The sequence below is a fragment of the Populus euphratica genome, unplaced genomic scaffold (assembly GCF_000495115.2).
Source record: "Populus euphratica unplaced genomic scaffold, PopEup_1.0 scaffold494.1, whole genome shotgun sequence".
NCBI lineage: Eukaryota > Viridiplantae > Streptophyta > Magnoliopsida > Malpighiales > Salicaceae > Populus > Populus euphratica.
In genome coordinates, this window is record NW_011500372.1 from 136,836 (window position 1) to 160,289 (window position 23,454).

The window sequence follows — 23,454 nt, forward strand, 5'->3', positions numbered from 1 at the left end:
CCCTGTGGTTCGACCCCGGTCTTGCCGGGTTATTTACTACTTCGACACTCCTGTACTTGAAAGAATACATCAATCTTTTCGTCGTGTCAAGGTCATATTAAAAATACCATTCTACCTCACATGTAAAGCAAAAACTGTATATTAAAAAGAATAAAAAAATAATTATATTGTACAAGTCCACAATTAGGGGTGTTTAAAAAAAACGATTAACCAATTAAACTGTAAAAACTGAGAAAAAATTAATTGAAAATACCGAATTGAGAAAAAACTGAATTAAACTAATTTAAAAATTAGAAAACTTACCCGATCCTGTTCGGTTTCAGTTTTAAAAACGAAAACCAGGTAACTGAACCGGACCCAATATATCTAGCTTAATCCCACTTAAAAAAAGGAGAGGGGTATAAATAGAAAAGTAACCTACCCAAAGTTCCCTAACCCTATAAATTTCCCCACTTTTCGAGTAAAAATAGCAGCCATCTCATTCCTTCTCTCTCTTTGGCTGCCATCTCCGCCCCCTGGTTTAATTGTTTAGTTTTCATTTTGATTCTTAAATGCCTTTTGTATTTCTTTTATAATTTTTGCTTCAATTTATTTTACTTCATCATCTCAAGTGTATAATCTACATAATAGAAGCCATGATGAGTCGAGTATAATCCACCCATTTTTCTTCTACAGTTGTTGGAAATGGATGACGCTTTAAGATTAGAAGTGTTCTCCCTCATTCATCCACGCTAATAATGATAACACTTTTGAAAAGGTTGATGCATTCACTACCGACCACTAACATTGATAATCTTGCTTAACTTGCATAATTTTCTTGTTCAACAAATTTGCTTTGCATACTATGGCAGGGGATCTTGAGAGAGTATAGTAAATAATTTGTTCACAAATTTTCTTTTTTTCAACCTTTTTTTGTTTGCTGGCCGATGTTATTAGATTTTTCGGTTTCAATCCCCAAAAACCGATATTGACCGAACGAAACCAGTTCAATTTGAACTAGTTTTCGGTTCGGTTGAAACTAGTTCAATTTGAACTAGTTTTCGGTTCGGTTCGATCTATTTTCTTAGGAAATTTCATTTTCTAGTTCGGTTGAGATTTTCAGCCTAAACTAAACCAGACCAGACTATAAACACCTCTATCCATAATTAATTGTCTTAAAATCCGTAAATAACTTAGCTTTTTTAATTTTTTTTTATAATAATTATAATTTATAAAATCAGTTTTTTTCTTGAATTTAATTGACCATTCAATATATTAAATAACTTGTTAAATTTAAAAGCCTATCATTGTAAGTGTCTTCGAGGTAACCATAGCACGTCAATGTTGTTCTTTACCTAGCCTTCACAGCAAATAATAATTTCATTTTCTAAAAGAGGAGAAAATGACTACAAAATTCTCAACCACATACTAAAATAATTAATTTTGAAAGTTGTTGTTTTCTTGCTTTGTTCTTTTTGTTTTTTACCATTCATTGACTTATTAATCCTTCAATTCCGCTTCAACTAAATAAACCCAAACAAAGCTTTGTTTGATATTATTTTTATTAAATAAAATATATTTTTTATAAATTTTTTTATATTTTAAATTATTTTGATGTGTTAATATTAAAAATAATTTTTAAAATAAAAAATATTATTTTAATATATTTTTAAATAAAAAATATTTTAAAAAAACCAATATTATATTTTTAAATATAAAAAAAAATGACCATTATTATTCTTTAAAATAATTATAATGATTATTTTTTAAAATATTTTTATTTAAAAAATGTATTATAATAATATTTTTTTATATTTTGAATGTTAATACATTAAAACAATAATAATAATAATAATAATAAAATATCTAAAAACTTCTATCGGCAACAGACTCCCTTAATATTCCTTCGTTTCCCCTTGATAGAGTGAAAAACCCCAACCAACTCCTTTCAAAAACTTCTATCGGCAACAGACTCCCTTAATATTCCTTGATAGAGTGAAAAACCCCAACCAACTCCAATACAATAGAGTAATAATTAATAACGACATTTCCATGCCCATCATCTCTCCCTCTCCCTCATGCCAAACTCAAATCTCCACAATGTTCATCACCCTAAGAACGTCACCGTCTCTCTTTCACCGATACAGCCTCCATTTCCGCTCCTCTAATTCCTCGAAATACAAATACCGCTGCCTTCTTGACCAAATTGCCCCCGTTTCCGCCAACGTCATCGCTGCCGCCGTCGCCTCCTCTGGTTCTGGCTACCTCCATGGTGCAGTTACCTCTGCAATAACTCACGTAGCTGTTACCGCCGTCGCTATTGCCTCCGGCGCTTGCCTTTCCACCAGGGTGGATTTTTTATGGCCCAAAGTAGAAGAACAACCTGGTAAAATTATTGATTAATTCATAAAATTAAAAAAGAGAATAGAATAGAAATAGAGTTAATGACTGAAAGTCTAGACATACAGGTTGTTTTATAGTGGATGGGGTTGATGTGACTGGGTACCCGATATTTAATGAGGCCAAGGTTGGTTCGGTTTCTTGTTGCTTGTTTTAGTCACCGTTGCTTCTTTCTTTGCTACCTGTAAAAAAGAAAAACGCTTTGAATTAAATTTGTGAAGGCAGGTGGTTAAGGCTATTGCATTTGCTAAGAAAGCTCACCATGGCCAGTTTCGCAAAACTGGAGACCCTTATTTCACTCACTGTATCCATACTGCTAGAATCTTGGCTATGTTGGTTCCATCTACTGGCAAACGAGTATGCTTTCTAATACTAACTCCTGATTCATGTTGTTGTACCTTTCTTTTCTCTTCTTTCCTGCACTCGTAAATAACCACATGGTGACCACCACTTCCATTATTCTACTTTGTTGTTAGTGTCCCACTTGATTTTCGTGTATTTTTGTACTTATTTTATGATTGCATTGAGTCTCTTGCTTATATTTTAAAGCCCGTTGCAGGCCATCGACACCCTTGTTGCTGGGATTCTCCATGATGTGGTTGAAGATACAAGCGAGAGTTTACTCAGTATAGAAGAAAACTTTGGTGAGGATGTAGCAAAGTTAGTAGCTGGTGTTTCCAAAATTAGTTACATAAATCAGGTAATAATTTTATATTTGTAGAACTCCTCCATTCCCTTTCTTTTCAATTTTGGAATGTGAACTTTATTGATCCTGGTTGGCAAGTATTGTAAAATTCAACCTTGTGGAACTGTGTATACCTTTTTCTCCGGGGTCAAGGTTAAGGGGATGGGCAAAAAACCTTTGTGTGCCCCTTTGTTATTGAATTCCAATCATATCAACCCCTCTACTCAATTTTGTTACATACAAGCCCTTTAACATATAGGATGAACTAACCTTTCCATCCTTCTCCGCGACAGAACTCCATTAGCTTGACCTCTTACTATTAGCTGGCTTAACGTTGACTAGTTGGGTGCTTCCATGTGACATGAAAATAATTTTTGGAAATAAAAAATAATAAAAAACCAATCAGGATTATTTGTAATAAAAGGGAAAAAAAGAAAAATGATTTTTGAAATTAGAATTTAAAAATTAATATTTTCATTCCATGTGGCAACACCTGATTGGTCAATGCTAAATCAACTTACAATGTGAGGTTAAACTAACAAAGTTCCATCATGGAGATGGATGGAAGGGTTTTCACGTCCTAAAAGTTGAATTAGCAGAGCTGGTATCGATTGAGTAGAGGGAGTGATATGACTGAAAGTTGATAGTACAGAGACAAATAGTGATTTTTGGCCTAAAGGGATGCTTTCATTTTGCTGTCAACCCATAGACCATAGTTGCCTTTTGTAGATGAATAAAAAGATCCATATGCTACTCCAAAAGTCATTTTTTTGGAAAATTGACATTTTAGGATAGGTGGAGCTAGGCTTATTTGGGAATTTGAAGAGGTACGAAAATCATTTTGCATTGGATTTAACAATAAATTTTAAGACGACAATTTGTTTCTAGAATTGGAAAGATAAATGCATATGAGGATGTCCCTTTCAGTTCCTTGCCTTTCTCCAGAAATGTTGCATGAGAGATGCGTTCTTTATCCATTTTCATCATTGAAGAAGAGGTCCTTTCAGGATAATTAGTGATGTCATGAAAAAGTTTTGGTGAAAAAGGGGAATGATGCAAGCCCATATAATAGATTTTTAAGGCTACATATTTTAGAAAGAAATACAAGATTTAATTTTAATATTTTAGTTCCCTACTTTAAGACTTCTTATTTTATTGGGTGCCTATAAATAAACACCCTGGACAAATATTCCGTTCAACTTATTATTATTGATTGAAATAAAAACCAAGAGTTTTCTCCAAGATTGATGGTGTTTCTCGTACTTTGGTTAACTCAAGATTAAGCGTGTCTTGATTTGGTGATCTTGTTGTGGTTCTATGTTAGAGAAAAATTAAGACATTCTCATAAATAGTTATATTGTTAGCAAAACAATATACCATCACAAATAATTCTCATACAAAGAATATAGAAATAATATATTTTAAATTTGACCTTGCACATGAAGATGCTTATAAAAGATCTATCCTCTATAACTATATTTAGTTCTATAAAACAACATGAATAAATTTAAATTGCTCCCTTGTTACTTGTTCAATAATGATCCATAATCAAAACTTAGTCTTATCTTTTCCTTTAAAAAGTTTGAAGTAACAAAAATCCATAATCAAAACTTAGTCTTATCTTTTCCTTAAAAAAGTTTGAAGTAACAGAAATTAGCTATCACAGTCATGTATATGGCTCCGACAACTTTCAAAGTAAGCACTCATATAAGTAGTGACAAAGGAAATCGACAACTTTCAAAGCACTCATATAAGTAGTGACAAAGGAAATAGTATTAGTTGGTAAAAAAATAAATGATGAAAGAAAACAAAAGGGTAAGAAGATTAATGGATTAACTGAACAGAATAATTTAAATTCTTATGTTTTGTCACCACTATTTTTTGTTTCCTTTATTTCACTCTTATTTCAGTGTCTGGCATTTTGTCTTCCCTTTGCCTTTAAGCATAAGATCAGATACACACACACATAAGGGTCAAATAATTTTGATTTAAGGAACCACATATTGTGTTAGTAATTAACCCAAGTGGAAAGTTGGCACTCCTCTTGACCATGTTGCTTCAGCACTGATGCCAAAACAAAGATTTTAATATTCTATGAATTATGAAATTTAAGATCATATGGATGGAAATAGTCTCGATCATAGCTCGGGGGAAAAAAAGGAAGCCATGCTGACATTGATTGAAATAGATAGTTTAGAGTCGCAAATTGTAATCACTTAACCTCATGGCCACAATAAACTTAAACTATTTGTACTATTTTTTCCCTAATATTGTAAACAAATTACTTTCCTCTGTTTTCTCATATGGTGATTGTCCTAATTTCTATAGGTCTATGTACTCTAAGATTGGTATGATTTTCAGCTGTTACTATTCGCCTTTTTTTTTTTCCAGCTGCTAAGGAGACATCGTAGGCTAAATGTGAACCAGGGTACCCTTGGTCATGATGAGGTATTCAATGTGAAGTCTGCATTGTGAAAATTTTATTTTGCTTATTGACAGAGAATACTAGAGTTTTATTATTCTGTGATTATCATAATCAGCATCAATGTGGAGTAAATTATAAATTATTCCCTTTAGTTTTGCAAAATGAATTGAATAATCCCTCTTGTTTAAAAAACTAATTAATTAGTCCTTTGACCAGTGTCAATCATGGTTAATTTAATGTCATTTGGTGTAAAAAATGTCTTCTTTTCTCATAATTCATTTCATATTATTTACTTCTTTTTTTACCACATATCTACAATAGTTATCTTTTTCCCCCACAAAGATTTACAAATGTTTTCTAACTCCCTTAATTTTACTGTTCACATATCAAGGCAAATAATTTACGAGTGATGCTCTTGGGCATGGTTAATGATCCACGTGTGGTGCTCATCAAGCTTGCAGATCGTCTTCACAACATGAGAACCATGTATGGACTCAACTTCTGTTAATATCCACAATCTATGTCTATTCTAAGAGAGGTCCTTTTTTTTTTCAAAAATAAAAATGTTGAAAAATTCTCAAATATTTTAATTCTTTCCTCTTCCTTATTGTTGATGAATGTGGTGGTTTGCTTCTAGGTTCTTTATGGTTTGAGACAATATGATAATAAATCATATGCTGTTTTTATTTTTGAAGATGCCTTTTACAAGCGAATATTTTGGTTTCTAGTCTACTATATTAATCACAATTCTCGATAATGTTTCTTTTTATTTTTTATTGTAGTTATGCCTTGCAACCTTTAAAGGCTCGAGCTTTAGCTGAAGAGACCTTGCTTATTTGGTGCTCACTTGCTTCCAGACTGGGTTTGTGGGCATTGAAAGCAGAGCTGGAAGATTTATGTTTTGCAGTTCTTCAGGTTTCCTCACAATTTTTGTTGATTGTTGTGAATTGCATTAACATTGATGATAAGCCAATTGCATATGGAGGTTAATCTGAATGCATAAATTTATAATTTGTGGTTACTATGATCGTGTGGAAAATAGCATGATAAACTAGTAATTTTAGTAATGGATGTTGAAACTCCTATATGCCAAGCAAAGTGCTTGAATAAAGAGGAAATTTATTGAATATTCTTTGGCCTAATAACGTCTATTATATTATTTCATTAATGATTAAGATTTTCTAGGTTTTGAGGAGTTTAAGAAGAGTCCAAAATGCAGTTTGGTAAATCAAACATAACTTTTAATTTAATCGTTAGATCGAACTGAAATATTGACAAACAATTTTGAAGGCTCTGTTTGCTTTGGCATTAAAATTTCATGATGATCGAAGATTGAAAAGGTCTTCAAATAAGCCTCAAAAAGTTACTATGTGAAATTGTCTTTTTTGTCTTTTGATTCTCTTTCCTCTTTATATTAGGATTTTTAGTTTAATTAATATTTTACCATTTAGAAATCATAATGCTAGATGGATGAATTCTATTAGTTATGCCAATTTTAATTAGAAATTATTTTCTATAAAAAGTTTTAAATCTAGAACTAGTATAAATAAAAATGTCTAGTTCATGTTATGGAGATTCAAATGATTATTCAGATTTTATAAAATACTAGAGTTTATTCTTTAAATTTCTCTACAGTATAGGTCTGTAATCTTTAGAGATTAAGAACTTTAGTTTTATCCACGCTATACATCACATCAATTGGTATAAGAAGACAACTGATATAAGGAGAAAATCTGGCATGAAAAGTCTGCTGGAGTGTTGCTACTGTTTTGGGATGTTTTCTGCTAGTTTATGAAGAAATTTTGGCTGGCTTTTTCCTATTGTTTTCTTTTTGATGGCAGCTGATTGTTGCACAAAACAAAGACAGAAGGGAGAAGGGCTATTGGTTTGTAAAGTAGTGACTAATTTTTTTTTTCCCCTGTTAACCATGCAGTTTAGTTGTGAGAATAACTAATTTTTTTTTTGCTTTGATACCAAAAATGATATGGGATAAAAAAATATTTTGAAAAAAGTAAAATTAAAGAAGAAAAGATTAAAATTAGAAGAAAGTGGCTGAAGAAAAGAAAGTTGCCGATGAAGGAGAGGAAAAATCAAGGTTGAAAAAACAGAAGTCTAACTTTTTTTTATTAATTTATAATAATCTAACTATAATGTCAAAAAATTATTTTTAAATAATAAAGCCCAAAATCAATTAACAATTAAACCAAAAGCCTACAAAAAATAAACTAAAGTCCAAAATAGAATAACATCAAACTTAATAATAAAATCAAAATGAAAGTTCAAATAAATTAAACCTAGTAACATAAGTTAAACCCTAATTTCCCAACCAATGAACAATAGTTGGACTATCCTCCATCATCTAAGGTCATATGCTTGTGTGAACTGTCTCGGGTTTGGTATCTGCACCAAAATTGCAATTGAAAATTTAGATATAATGAAATTGCAGATCTGATTGTGATGGAAACCTTGTATTGTTGTGACGATCAAGTTTAGGAAGTACTAGATTATTTATTCTTGTTACATTGCAGGTCATATCATTTTTTTAAATGTTTAAAAAATATTTAGGTATTGCTAACGTGTTATCAAGAAGGGAAAAAAAAAAACTAAATCGTGTAGAATTTTATCTAATTTGACTTGGTTGACTTGACAAGTTCAACAACCTGGACAACTAGAAAAAAACATAGTTTAAGGCAAAAAAATTCTAGACGACGTCTTATTTTTTAAATATTTAGATTATAACATGTTAAATTGACCTGAGTTAACCTAGTTTAACATGTTAAATCAATAACATGAGCTATGAGACCATGATAACCTTGTCAAAAGCAAATTAAAATTATTTTGAAGTTCAATTCTCAAGCAACCCAATGTTGAAGGATTAAATTGAAAAAAAATCAATTAAAAAAAGGATAAAAAAATGACTTAAGTCAACCTGCCAAATTTGGGTCATAAGGCCGGGATAACCCAATAGAAAGTAAATCATAACAAATTATAAAGTTCAATTCCTAATCATTCCATTGTTGAAGGATTAAATAAAAAAAAATCAATTAAAAAAGAACACAATAAAAACCTATATCAACTTGGATTAACATGTTAAGACTGGAGTAACCCATAGTAAGCAAACTGAAACAAACTATAATGTTTAACCCCTAATCAATCTATTATTGAAGGATGAATTGAAACAAAAATTAAATCACAAAAAAAGACAAAAAAAAAAATCAAGTTAACTTGTAGAAGTCGTGACCTAGGTCATGACACCATGACAACTCTATAGAAAGTAAATCGTAATAAATCAGAAAGCTCAACATCTAATAAATCTAATATTAAATAACAAAACTAAATTTAAAATTAAAGAAAAAAGAAAAAAAAGAAAAAAAATACTATTACAATAAAAAGTATGGAAACAATGATTTCCCTTTCTCTATTAGTTTTTGTACATCTTTTCTTTTCTTTTTTCTTCTCTCATTTTCTCTAATAACATGCTCAATTTGCTTGATGTTACGGCATGCAGCCACAGCTATTTCAAAAAATGCGGGCTGACCTATCTTCCATGTGGAGCTCTAGAAATAGACCTGGATATCTGAGAAGAATTATAGCTTGGAATGAGAAAAATTCAATTCTTGGTTGTGAAAATTCCGTGACAATTGACAAAGATGTCTCGACCATGAAGGTAACTATTGAATTGTTGGCAAGTACTCTATTCTCTTGCCTTTGATAACGAAGGAAAATAGAGATTTTGGGAGATAAAAAGTCAATGCCATATGTTTTGTTGTCCTTGGGGTGGTGGGGTTTAGTTGTAGAAGCACTTGATATTTGGATTTAATTAAGCATCCATTTGGTTTGTTCTAAAATAGTATCTTACCTTTTGTCTCATTTCCTTTAGATTATGGGTTATTTCTATTACTATATGTCTCAAATATTTATCATTTAATGATTCATTGCATTAATGATAGATAGAATTTGTCACAATTATTTTTGTATGGTTACACTTTTTGTACAAGGTTGCAATAGTTTTGAAGTGGCTAGATTAGTTGTCCACAAGTCATTTTTATTCAATTATTGTCGGTGTGCAGGATCTTTTAGAAGCTGTAGTGCCTTTTGATATCTTGCTAGATCGAAGAAAACGGTCTAAATTTCTTAATGATCTTGGCCTAACATCAGAGACTCAAACACAACCCAAGGTTGTGCAGGATGCTGGAATTGCTTTAGCATCTCTTGCTGTTTGCGAGGAAATGCTGGAGCGGGAGCTATTTATATCAACTTCGTATGACTTCTTTTCTCATTCACATTTCTTGTATATCATTCCAGAAGATTGACAGTTTTTATTCTTATCTTATGCTCTGCAATGACAGTAAAACTCATGCAATGGATTCTACCATGCTTGCAGTTATGTTCCTGGAATGGAAGTAACTTTATCTAGCAGACTGAAAAGCTTGTATAGCATCTATAGCAAGGTTTGTCACATTATAAAATCAGTGATACTAACTTGAGGCTGGTATTTCCAAGCTTCTCTATACTTTTCCAAGATTTAATAATTTTGCTACTTGAGAATTGATTTTTGTTACCATGAGTTTTGCTTGTAGGCTTTTGCTTTGTTGCAGTTCATGAGCATATTCTATATGTTTTCTTGACAATGCATTTGCATTCAGAATGTACGTAGTTAATAGTCTGTTATAGGTCTAGTAAGTAGTCTAAAGGAATGAGGTAGTAAACCAGCTAGCTATAGTTTCTGTTGTTCTTAAGAGATGCATTGGTGATTTCAATTTGAATCGAGGAAGATTGGATATCCCAATAAAGTTATTGAAAGCATAATTGTGTGGTAGTAGGTGCAGATTGGATGTTTATTGCTTGATTTGTACGAGTGAATACTGGGAGTACCACTTGCAACTCAGTCCTTAGTACTCCTTTGGAAGTTTCGCTGTTATAGATGTTGAAAGAGTATTCTCAGGCCATTGATGGTGATTCATTATTTTGTCTGGCCTATAATATTCTCTACATCTTTTAAATTGAGTGTTCCTAACCATTTTCTTTTCATTGCTAGTTAAAGTTATATGGGACTGTGGCCTTATTTTCTTTGCTTCCTCTAGATGAAACGGAAAGATGTTAGCATCAATAAAGTATATGATGCCCGTGCTTTGAGAGTGGTTGTTGGAGACAAAAATGGAACTTTGCATGGACCTGCTATTCAGTGTTGCTACAGTCTTCTTGACATTGTGCATAGGTACATGAACATGTTCATCTATATCCATTACATGCTAGCTGAACAGCTCTTATTTGCATCTAACTCATAAGGAATGACCAATTATTAACCATACTTGCCACTTGACAGTTGAGGTATGTTGGCATCATTTATGATTTATTCTAGTGGTAATGGTGGACGAGGTTGCTACAAAGCTTGGTAGTGTTAGCTCTGGGTTTTTTTCAATCCTCCAGTCTATACATCTTTATCAATTACTTAGAATATATTGGCATATTTTATGCATTTCATATAAAGGACTGGTTCCTGTCTTTCTCATCTATCTATCTATCTATGAATTGTCTCGGTCTGTACTGATTATGACCAGATAATGGGTTATGTCTTTCTATCTTCCTTCGCAGGCTTTGGACTCCAATAGATGGTGAACTTGATGATTACATTATTAATCCAAAGCCTAGTGGTTATCAGGTAATAAATATATATGAAATGAGTCGTAAGTGCTATTAAATACTTATTCAGATAAGTAGGTCTATTGTTGCATTCAAGAACGCTATAGTCTGACAGACATAAATGTTAGCTACTAACTATAGAGAAGTCACTGAAAAATCTATTAGCATTAAATTCCGTCCATCTTTTCCATAGAGCCATAAATACACACTCGAAACAAAAGGGAGAAGAAAGGAGTTTTTAGAATGGAATTTTAGTTCTCTAATATATTCTAGGGAAAGATGTAATAACTAAAGCCTAGATACATTGTTATTACATTTTTGACCAGCAGCTGAGGAGCCTATTTATTATCAAGTGACGTACTCATAAAACCAATCTAGGCCTACAGACTAACGAAATGATTATCTTTCTAAATTCTTCAATCTAGGCATATAGCTACTGCTACCACTGCTGCTACTGATAACAAAACCTTACCCCATTTCAAATGACATTCTGATGTGTAAAGATGTCCACTAAATCTCATGACGTGAGGGTATAATTACTTTCATTATACATTTTCTCAACATGGGTAACTGAAACATAGAACCAAATGATAAAGGAAACAAACCTGAAGGTAACCAAACATGAAAAATTAATTTATTTGATCAATTAAAACCAATCCCTGGAGAATGTCTATTTAGGCGCCTTATGCACCAAAGTCAAAGCACAAACTCATTAGGAATAAGAAAATTGAAACATAAGATTCTTGCCCTATACTCTCTAGAATGCTTTTGTTATGATATCTCTCCTTAAATAAATAGCTTTTAATAATCTTGCACGCAGCAAGCATGAAATTGGTCTAAAAGGAATAGTATGTATTTGGTCTTATTACAAAACTTGGCATGATTTGCATTTGACTTGAGGTTTGTTTGTGCGTGTGTTTTTTCATATTTTAAATCTGAACTTGTTTACATTTGCAGTCTCTACATACTGCAGTACAAGGCCCCGATAATGCACCTTTGGAAGTCCAAATAAGAACACAGGTATGAAGTGAAATTTAAAATGTCAATTCTGTGATGCGGCTCATAAAATTGCAATAGATCAATTTTTAGTGCTGTTGGATCAGTTTTTTTACTGTAAAAAAAAATTCAAATATTGATAATATGTTTTTTTAATAATCTTTTTAATTGTGAACTTAAAATATAATACATATTGGATGATATTTTTTTAAGAAAGTATTAAGATAGTGACATATTGAATCAACCCGGGTTAATTTGTTAAGTTTGAGACTGTGATAACTCTATATAAAACAAATTAAAATAAATTATGAAAGCCAATTTCTAATCAACCTAATGTTAAAAGATAAAATTAAAAAAAACAAAAAAACTATTTGAGTCAACCGGGTTAACTTGCTGAACCAGTGATCTAGGTCATGAGATCAATCGAAAAACATTATGAAGCATGATTTTAAATGATCAATTAGAAAGTGGCCAAAAAAAAAAAAGCAGCAACAAAAAAAAAAAACAAGATTCTAGTCAACTTGTTAAACTTGTAATTTGGGTGATGAGATTGAGATAAATTCATAAAAAGTAAATTGAAAAAAATTACAAAACTTCTTTTCTAAATATCTAATATTGAAGGTTGAAATCTAGAAAAAAAATTAAGTTAATAAGATCAGTACATAATTACATAATCCAACAGGAAAAAAATAAATTGCGAAGCAAACACAATTCCCAAAATAATTTAATATTGAAAAATAAAAAAAAGGTTGATGGATAAAATTAAAAAAAAAACAATGAAATAGTATTATGTGGGTGTGGATATATTGATTTGGCCACACTATTTATGTTTTGTTAATAATTAATATCTATTCTCACAGAAAATGCACGAGTATGCTGAACATGGACTTGCTGCTCACTGGCTTTACAAAGAAACTGGAAACACGTTGTCTTCCATTGGAAGTACTGATGAATCTGAAACTGAAGCATCCTCATATCTTTCCAAAGATATTGATGATCAAACTTCCATGGAAGATGATCAGTTTCAAAAGTACAGATCCCTCAAAGCAGGACATCCTGTCCTTAGAGTGGAAAGAAGTCACTTACTTGCTGCTGTTATAATCAGGTATGCTATGATTTCTTTCCTCTCACAGGAAAAAATTAGAGCAAGTTGTTGATTATTTTAGGCTAGTGCTGTAGAATATGGTGATTTAGGTGCTTAAAAGTTAAAAACACTGGTCTGAACACTAAAGCTTTAGCTTTCTCAAAAAAATCATTTTTTTCCGCAAAAAATAATTTTTTTTTTATGTTTTGGATTGTTTTGGTGCGCTGATCTCAAAAATAATTTTTAAAAAATAAAAAAAACATTATTTTGATGCATTTCAGCATGAAAAACACTTTGAAAAGCAACCACAACCACATTCTCAAACTAGATGGGTTTGAAGTTAGGCAAAATTAAAAACAAGATAGAGTACTACTAGACTCTCATCATTAGGTTCAATTCATTGCTTTTTGATTAAAAGTATCACTGCTTTCTCACATATTTAACAAAAGGTTGTACTTGATTCATGATAATTTTCTGCTGCACTTGAAAGACTACGAAGCAGATTTATAATGCTTGAGTTATTCTTGCTTAGATTCCAAAATAGGAGAGTTTAAGCTCTTGTACATAGGAACGTTAACAAGCCCGTCTATTTAAGGTCAAAATAAAAACTTGACTCTACTAGAGAAATTCCTAGCGACTTGCAAAATTATGGAATTATCCCCGACTTGACTACCTGGGACACAGCTGCTGCTGGAATTGAAAGCACACTGGAAAACCTAAACTAACTTCCTACTTGGAATTGTCAAAGCATTTATGGAACCAAATTAAAGCTTAGGGTTGAATGTTTCTCTCCTTCTTTTCCTTGCCTAAATATTCACCTGAATCAAAGCTAAATTCATAGGTTGCATTCATGGTGGGTTTATTGTTTTCCATCTTATTATTTTTCATCCCATCACGTTATAGTCAAACATAATGACTTAGAGGTTGAAATTCCCCCATATTTGCATTTCAGAGTAGAAAAGGGTGGAAGAGAATTGCTTGTTGCTGTTAGCTTTGGATTGGCAGCTTCTGAAGCAGTAGCTGATAGAAGATCTTCTTTTCAAATAAAGCAATGGGAAGCTTATGCAAGATTATATAAGAAGGTTCAGCTGCTCTTTCTATATTTATTACGTGTAGTGAATTTTAACAATATTCAAGATAGATATTTGGAGATTCTAAACATCTCCTGAAACTTTTATCCTTTAATGCTCAAAATGTCATGCTTTGTGAAGTATAAAGAAATTGGCTTTTGAGGAAAAGAACTTGAGAAGAGTTTGATTGGAATTTTCCGAGCTGTTAGGGGTTTTAACTCTTCAAGTCTTTTATTTTTCATAATATTCTTTTTGTTTGCAAACAACTTGCCCCATCACTTGAAACAAATTTTACAATGTTTGATAGTAATGATGTGAAAATATAGTGGTAGCAAAATGATGATGATGTGTTGTAATTGTGATTGTTGCAATAAGATAATGGTGGTGGCGGTGATGAAAACCACTACTATGGTAATGGCAGCAGCAATAGCTGAGTGGATGGTGGAGAAGGTGGTGGCGGTGATGAAAACCACTACGATGGTAATGGCAGCAGCAATAGCTGAGTGGTAGTGATAGTGGTGAAAATGATGTTGGTTGAAATATTTGGATGATTGTTACTTGATAACTGTTTTATTTTATAAAACTTTATGATATGAAAATATTTTCTAAAAAACAAACTTAGTTTATAGTTTGATTGTAAAATATTATACACAAACCAATTTTTTTGTAAAATATTTTACACGAAACAAGAACCCTTAGATTTGTATGAAGATGAGGTTAATTACTGCTTGTGTTTTATTAATGACTTGGCTTTCTAGGTATCTGACGAGTGGTGGTGTGAGCCAGGACATGGTGATTGGTGTACTTGCCTTGAAAAATATACATTTTGTCGTGATGGTATGTACCACAAGGTATGTTTAATGTGAACTTTTTTTAATACATGTTTTATGTGACTTGATGAGAAAAGGTAAATGCTGACTTCATTGTTCCATGATATTTAAGCATGGCATGAAATTTGTTTATAATTTGAAACTTACATTTTTCAAATAATAATTGTGAAAGAATTGTGAAGGAGATTCACAGTATTTTGAAAAATGGTTGTTCATCACTTCACATGTCAAATGCAAATATGAGTGATTTCTTAAAAAAAAGCTTCCTATAAAGGATTTTTCTTTCTCCCAAAGCAACTGGAAGTAGTGTTATAATCTCTCAACTCCATTTCCCCATTTCCCTAGCTTGTACTAATGTTATTGACCCTATAGCAGACCTTTACCAAAGCAAGAGTCTAGGTCAATTGGTCACTAGTTAAACCAGTAGGGCATTGGTAGAGCTGTTGGCTCAATATAAAATAATATTGTGATTTTGTAATCTTTTAATTTAAATTATAAAAAATAGAAAATGAAACCCAAATTTTGTAGAGATTACCGAGTCGCAATTATGAAGCTGACCTTTATTTTTACTTTTTGGAGGGAAAAGCAATTATGAAGCCCACCTTTATTTTTATATTTTTTTTAGGGAAAAGCTTGTTAAGAGCTAGAAGTTAGGCCAAAGGCTTAAAAGACAGGTGTGTTTTGGTGTCAATTTTTATTGGTTATTTATTACTTAAAGACAGGTGTGTTGGAGTGTGGAGCGGGTCTGTTATTTGGTGTCAATTTTTATTGGTTATTTATTATAACTTTTACTTTTTCTCAAGGAGTTGACCTTTTGTTGTTATTGTTTATGGAAATATGTATTGTATATGAGAACTAGATTATTACCCTAAGGACTAAACGATGTGGGTTTCTTGATCACTTGGTCAAGTAACCTTTAATGAAGTTGAAATATAACTCAAAAAGTTGAAAAACTAGGTTTTATAAAATAATGATATAGAGGTAAACCCGGTACATGAGAACCAAAAGTATTGGAATAAACTTGGACTCAGATATAACTCTATACCTAACAACTCGAAGTATGCAAATGATGCCACGAAACCAGTTAATTTTCAATAAGATGGTTGTACGGGTTTTTTTTTTTGAGAAGGATGTTCTACCATAAACAATCAAAAGGAAGAAACTTGCGTTTATTATCATTAAGTTGCTGAAATTTATGACTCCAAAAACATTATATAGTCTCATCTAAATGACCCTAATGCATCATTTTTAGATTAGAAGCCAATGGGCCCAATCTAAGGATTAACTACCAAAGTCCAATAATGAAGTAAACCCTGAACAATATTTAATGTGCCATAACTAATCCAAATTAAAAATAATTGTTCAACTTAAAATAAAAAAAATAGGATAATAAAAATAAAGTCTTCATGCTAGAATTTCTCCATGTAGCTAAAATCTCAAGCTCTCCTGAGTGGTGTTTTGGTCGAAACTTTTAGTGTTAGGAATTCATTCAACTAGGAAACTTTATTTTGATTGCTATAATTTTCTTTCTTATATTGCCCATTTTTAGTCTTGTTGATGTGCTAAGAATACCTGCAAAATAAGAAAAAAAAAAAAACCCAAGAAAAAGATCTTCTTAGATGCCATCACATCAACTCCATGTGGGATTTGAAATCCTTGCAAAGCATGAACTCCATTTATTCAATGAATCTAGACCATAGTAGGAATCCTTGTAGCCCAAGTTTATGCATAAGTTTAGGGTCTAAATAAGTATCATTTAATCTGCATTTGTTGTTCAAAATTAAACCATTACACATCTTGATTGATTGGGCTGAAAATAGTCAAAAAAGAACATTTTGTCGACGAATATGCCAAAACAGTAACAATAATTTTGACCAATTTAAATAATATGTTTTGAACTTTGATTGACTTGAAACTTTACCACAATGTAGTTTCATGTGTCTAGTATTTCTCTGTAAAATTTCAGCTTGCTTTCATATATGGTTTGAGAGATATGCTCGATTTCGTAAAACTAGTCAGTAGACATTTCAAGTCAAAATTCGGACTTAACCTTGTTTGTATCATCACCTCTCTCTTCAAAAGGATTCTTTCTTGAATCTATAACATGAAGATCATCTCTTGAAGAAAACAAATGAGTTTCAAGCTGAAAAATAGCATCATCATTAAAGTTCGGAAGAACTTTGTTAGCAAAGAAGATCTCTTTGATATACAAGCGTCTCCCTCATATACTAGCTCATTTTCAGCCATCTTTTCCTTTAATTTCAGCCATCTTTATCTTCAATTTCAGTTGCTGATTAAATATTTGCCTAGGTGTCAAAGTTGCAAGAGTTTAGGCCTTCCATCTATCTCAAATGAATATTTGTTAATCCATCATTCATAACTCTTCTATTATACTGTCATGGTCTACCAAGCAACAAATGACTATCTTGTATTAACAACATTTCATATAACACTTCATCATAATATTTACCAATTTAAAAAACAACTAAAATCTGCTTATTCACGTTCACCTCACCACTATTATTCTATCACTGTAATTTATAAGGCATGTAATATTTGTTATTGTGCAAGTTTAACATTTTTACTAATTTAGTACTGGTTACATTAGTGCAACTACCACCTTTTAAAATTAAGTTATATACCTTATTCTGAACGTGACATCTTGTGTGGAATATATTCTCTCTCTGATTTTTCAAATCATCCACCTTGACATGCATATTCAGTGCTCTCATCATCACAAGTGTTTCCCTAAACCTTATACTCAACACAAACATCATCTGCGTCTTCTAATGGTGATATCTTTTCCTCTTCATCCTCCCCATCAGTCTCAACCTTATTATTGGTTTTCATAATCATGACTCTTTTGTCTAGATATTGTGAAGCAACATGATCTAAACCCAAATAATGAAAGCATTTAATATCATGGTTACGAGAAGTAGAAGTATCATTGTTACCTTTACCAGTGCCTAAGATGTCTTTCTTCTCTCTTGTGTATTCGATTTTTACCCTCATCATTCGGCTGTGATGGACCAGCCCTGATGTTAGCCTTGCAATTAGGTTTTCAAGTTGTTGAAGGGCTTAATCATTGGCTTTGCTGAATGGTACCTTTCTGTTTAAGTTGTCTCTTCACCTTCATGACCATATGAACCATTTCCTCCGACTCCACATAATGATGCAATTCCACAATATGAGTTATATCATTATTAATTCCATTCATGAATCTAGCCATGGTAGCCTTTCTATCTTCCTCAACATTAATCCGAATCATAACAAGTTTTATCTCTTTAAAGTACTAATCAACAATCTTTGATACAACTCTTTATAGTAATGGCTAGGCATAAATGTCATCCTAATCCATCTTATTCTAAGTATCAATTTGCCTCTTTTAATTCTTCTTATGGTTTGTCACCAACTAATCTCACAACACAATGACATAGTCATTATAAACAATCACAACAAAATTGATTTTCTTGAGCTTCAAATAATCATGATAGAAAAAAAAAAAATCCATTCCACTTTCTTCCACTCTAAATAAGCTCCCATATCATTCTTTCTCTAAAAAACCAATATTTTCAACTTTATTGTATCAAAATCTTCACCAAACTCAATATTATGGTCACCATACCTGTAATTACTTCTTTGGTAGAAATTATCATCATATCTATCATCTTCATACTAATAATTCCGCTGCTGTCCAAACTGTTCCCATGGCCCAATGACATATTATCAAAATCAATATCACTCATGTCCATAGTATGAGCTCCAAACTCATCCACATTGGTGCTAACTCATCTAACAACCCTTATAATATTAAATTCTCTTTGCTCAAGTCTATTTTGAACCTCATCTTGATCATTAGCACACTGCCTTTCCAACCTAGACAACCTATCTCCAAATTTATTGGCTTTTTGATCCATTTATTGATTCATAATTCGCAGTTGATTTCCAATCTTATTTTCTTTTCTCTGTGGTGCCATGTTATTGCTTGACTTAGACATCTTTGAATAAAAAAATGCTGGTTAGTTGACAAGAAATATATATTCTTCACTCATTTCCTCATGTGTTTACACTCTTGTGTTTTACTTAAGGTACACAAGGATCTGTAACGATTCACAAGATACTTTACGACAAGATGAGGACATACTAGAATTAATTAACGATATGAGAAACTAAAATTAACACAAAAATTATCTCTAAACTATAGAAATAATCTAACTAAAACATAAAACAAGTAGGAAAACCCGAAACTACCCAAATTTATTTGAGCCGAACTGATTAAATAACTTTTGACACATTGATTTGACTCAAATTGATTTGAATATATATATATAATCTTGATGCAACAACAAAAATTTTCTGGACAATAAGTATTTTGTTTTTATCCAGAAATCCTAATTAACATAAACCCTAGTGCTAGGCGTGAAGAAAAATCAATAGTGAAAACTGGTGAAAAATTCACATTGACTTGATGCATATCATTTAAGATACACCTAGCAAATAAAAGAGGGGAGTAGAGGGCGGGCGGGTGTAGTCCCTAGAAAAAGAAAATAGCAAAAATACAAGATTTAAAGTTGATTAAATTGTGAAAAATGTAAGTCAAATTGAACCCTTTGGTTTCAGATTTTCAGTTATTTTTTGGGTCCATTTATGTTTTTCATTACTTTGACCATGATTTGGTAATTGATGGAAGATAGCCAATATCATGATGACACATGCACTACACCCTGCATTAAAATTAATTGCACCATTTTTTTTATTTCCAATTTTATTGACCTTAATAAATTTTAATTGTATCTTACTTCTAATTTTTCTATGTTTTAATTTTTTTTGTTGAATTTTTAATTTCAATTTTAATTGGCTAGCTTTGGTCAATTAACAAATCATAGTGAATCTAATGGAAAACATGGACAAAGGGTTTAAAATAACTTAATTCTAGAATTAAAGGATTTGATTTGATCAAATTATTAGTAGAGGTTTTAATTTAACTAAGTTCACATATCACAGAGGCATTCAACAATTTTCAGTCTTGTTATAGTGGGACTGGAACATGTCAACATCTGATTGGCCAGCAACTGGTCAACTGACATCATTCAGTCAAACTAACAGACATGGATGGAGGGTCTAAAATGGTCCAATTCGGGTGGTGGAGGGGTCAATTATAGTTTTTTTTTTTTTCCATGTGTGTGTGTAATCAAATTGATATGATACATGGACATATGGTAATTTTAATTCCTAAACTGCAAGTTCCCTGACTAATAAAAAATTGGAAGGAGTTTGGACCTTGCCTCTTTAAAAGAGAGCTTTGCCATTGCTTCTTGCTTGTAGTTCCAACTTCCACCTACAAACCTGGCTTCTTGGCTTCACTTTTGCATGGATGGGTCATCTAGGTTAGAGTCATCGAATTTTAATGGATCAATTGCTTAAACAATCAAAATATTAATTCGGAATGGATTGGTGCCAGATCTTCTGCTTAGCTGGTTCAACCAGCCTTACCTTTTATATAAACAATGTTATGTATCCAATTTCTTCCACTAGTTGCTACAATGAGGTGGACGCCCTAAACTGAATTGTTTTTTGCAACCTGACCTTCCTGTTAGAGCTTTGGAGGTAAGTTTAATGATTGTATTCATGATTCATTCTTCAAACTAAAAGAAGCAACCTCAGAATTTCACTGCTTGGGGTAGTTCTTTCCCTGTCCTTGATTAGCACTGATGATGGTGGAACTTCCATTGCAAACTGTCTTTTATTCTTTTCTTCTTTTGCTTCTGGAAGATCTTGGTCAAACAATAGAAAACACATTGAATGTAGTTAGATCTGTTATAAATGTGTGGTTGGGAGAAGATATAGCCGGAGTACTAGATGATTGCTAGGATTGCTGCCACTCTCCTCTCCCTTTCCCGATTCTTTCCTGAATGCTTTTCAAAACTTGCTTAAAATATGGAGGATCATAATTAGATGTGGGAGTGTAAAACTATGAGTACTGTGGTAATAACAGCTATCTAAACATGATATTTCTCGTTTAGGTTTTGTGCTACCCTTCTAGAAGTGTCTCTTATCTCTCTCAACCCTTGCGTTTTTTTGGTGAACTTTTATATCTATGGACAATCATAAATTAGCCAACTTAAGTGGAAAATTGGACTTTCTATGAGAAATGAATGAATTCATATGTTATCATGCAGCAAGATCAATTTGAGCGCCTATTGCCAACCTTCATCCAGGTTATTGATCTAATGGAAGAAGAAGAATCTGAATATAGAGCTGTTCTTTCTGCTGTTTTTGAGGGCAAGCCAGTTGATTCTATTGCATCTAGGCCAAGCATAGACACTGTTGCATCAACTTCTATGGAAACTAGCATCAATAATAAGGTTAGTTTTATTATCCTGTTATTTCTTAACCCTGATAACTAACGGGTCAAATACTCAAGACATTCTTATATTCTTCCCCACTTTCATGTTTTGCTGCCATTTCTATCAATTACATATAGTTTCATTTTCTTACACACATGTACAAATATTATGTGTGAGAGATCCTTTCAGAAGTCTTGAAAATTGGTCACTTTCATAGTCTTGCACACACGTCCACATGTCCACATTTTCCTTTAGCTCCATGCATGATTTAGTACTGTTCTATGATAACAAGTCTAGGCAGTGAGTATCAACTAAAGGCTTAGCATATTATTTAAAGAACATCACAGATTTGAATTGAGAAATATGTGTTGTGAAACATGCTTTATTCGCAGCAAGTTTTTATGTGGTGCATTTCTCTTATCATTTCAGACTGAGTTTAAAAAATGGGGAAGGATTTTGAAATTGATTTCTCTCGCTTAACTAATTACATGATTTATTTTGCATCATCCGCCAGCTAACAGATAATGGAATTCGTCTCCCCTCCCCATCAAATTCCATAATGAGAAGAAACAAGGGTCCATAACAAGTTCATCATGATATTCGTAAAAAAATTAAAAATCACATTGGAACATGGATCAGGAAATATCAAGCTCTCAGCCTATCATAGATTAATGATTCACTCTGAACTACATACAGCTACATGTAATCTTCATTTGTTTACTGTTTATAAGTAGAAATATCTGTCTCACAAATCTAAGTCTGCTCAAATAAGATACCTGCGAGTGTCCATCCACAGAGGCATGCATGTGAGCCCAGGCACATGTTCTTGCCTAAATAGGATAGGAGCTGCTCAGAACATTCTCATGATTGAATTTTGTTTAACTTTCAGGTGCATCTTTTAAGGACAATGCTTCAGTGGGAAGAGCAACTACGAAATGAAGCAATTCTTGGGCAACCAAAGCATGAGCGGAAGTCTTACAGTAGTCTTGAATCCGGTGGCCTGGGGGAAGTGGTCATTGTATGTTGGCCTCATGGTGAAATAATCAGGTTAACAAGTGGTAGCACTGCTGCAGATGCTGCAAGAAGAGTGGGATTTGACGGAAAGCTGGTTTTGGTTAATGGTCAGTTGGTATTACCCAATACAGAGCTCAAAGATGGTGATGTGGTTGAGGTCAGAGTTTAAATACACATTCAAAAATCAATTGTAATTGTCTGGTGTAGTTAGAAGGAGAGGTAGATGTCATAGCCATTCTTGTGAAAATGTGATTGTTGTAGGGGGCAATGGAGCTTAGCATTCAATGATTACTCCATCCCTGGTTGGAGGAAATATCCTCATGCCTATGGTTGTTATGATATTAGGAGATCATATGTCAGCAACATTTATTATTTTTAATATGTTATTTTTTTCTATCTTACTACTTGTCTCTATAATAAATATATTGTTTTTCATTTATTATTTCCCTTGCAAGTTTAAAAGATTTTTTAGGACGTCCTAATAAGAGCACGACACCCTTAGACGAGGAAGTTCCATCAATACGGGTTGGATGAAAGTGACATTAATCTTGAGTATTGTACATAAAATTAATAGCAATAAGAAAGCTTCCTTCTTCTCTACAAACGGTTTACTCGGATGTTGATCATGTCTGGTGGTTATGATTATAATGGAGTGCTCCCTATCCTTCAATGTGGTTTCACACTGTATGTGGTATAAGTATAGTGGCGTGTTTTATAATGTGTTTTGGAAGTGTTTTTAAAAAAAATTAATTTTTTTTTATTTTTTTGTCTTGTTTTAAATTAATATGTTTTTAGATTTTTTTGATGTGTTGATATTAAAAATATATTTTTTAAATAAAAAATATTATTTTAATATATTTTTTAAAATTAATATTTTTTTTTATGTTTTTAGATTTTTTTTGATGAGTTGATATTAAAAATATATTTTTTAAATAAAAAATATTAATTTAATATGTTTATGTTATCATATTTTTTTTGATG

General features: G+C 32.1%; 1 protein-coding gene across 4 annotated transcripts; it reads left to right on the plus strand.

The window, feature by feature from the left end:
- Positions 1-1,832: 1,832 nt before the first annotated feature.
- Positions 1,833-22,874, plus strand: LOC105114155 (probable GTP diphosphokinase RSH2, chloroplastic). 4 transcript variants are annotated; one of them, XM_011010614.1, is made up of 19 exons: positions 1,833-1,903; positions 1,974-2,365; positions 2,448-2,506; positions 2,605-2,736; positions 2,939-3,079; positions 5,456-5,512; positions 5,881-5,975; positions 6,272-6,404; positions 8,998-9,156; positions 9,560-9,750; positions 9,874-9,940; positions 10,574-10,707; positions 11,085-11,151; positions 12,090-12,152; positions 12,989-13,233; positions 14,165-14,294; positions 15,041-15,133; positions 21,331-21,477; positions 22,349-22,874. In XM_011010614.1, exons 2-19 carry the CDS (start codon positions 2,032-2,034, stop codon positions 22,640-22,642), a joined length of 2,541 nt encoding a protein of 846 aa, XP_011008916.1. In that variant the 5' UTR covers positions 1,833-1,903; positions 1,974-2,031; the 3' UTR covers positions 22,643-22,874. The 4 variants fall into 4 exon arrangements, with proteins under 4 accessions (XP_011008916.1, XP_011008918.1, XP_011008914.1 ...); XM_011010616.1 differs by lacking the exons at positions 21,331-21,477; positions 22,349-22,874 and adding exons at positions 15,738-15,773; positions 15,823-19,142; XM_011010612.1 differs by having other exon boundaries at positions 1,834-1,903; positions 21,292-21,477.
- The last annotated feature ends 580 nt before the right edge of the window (positions 22,875-23,454 follow it).

Bases quoted from the DNA above. Each gene is read 5' to 3' on its own strand.
- LOC105114155 (XM_011010612.1), top strand. From the start codon at position 2,032: ATGCCCATCATCTCTCCCTCTCCCTCATGCCAAACTCAAATCTCCACA. The intron at 5,513-5,880 runs GTATTCAATGTG...TCACATATCAAG, and splicing joins GTACCCTTGGTCATGATGAG to GCAAATAATTTACGAGTGAT. The intron at 13,234-14,164 runs GTATGCTATGAT...TTTGCATTTCAG, and splicing joins CTTGCTGCTGTTATAATCAG to AGTAGAAAAGGGTGGAAGAG.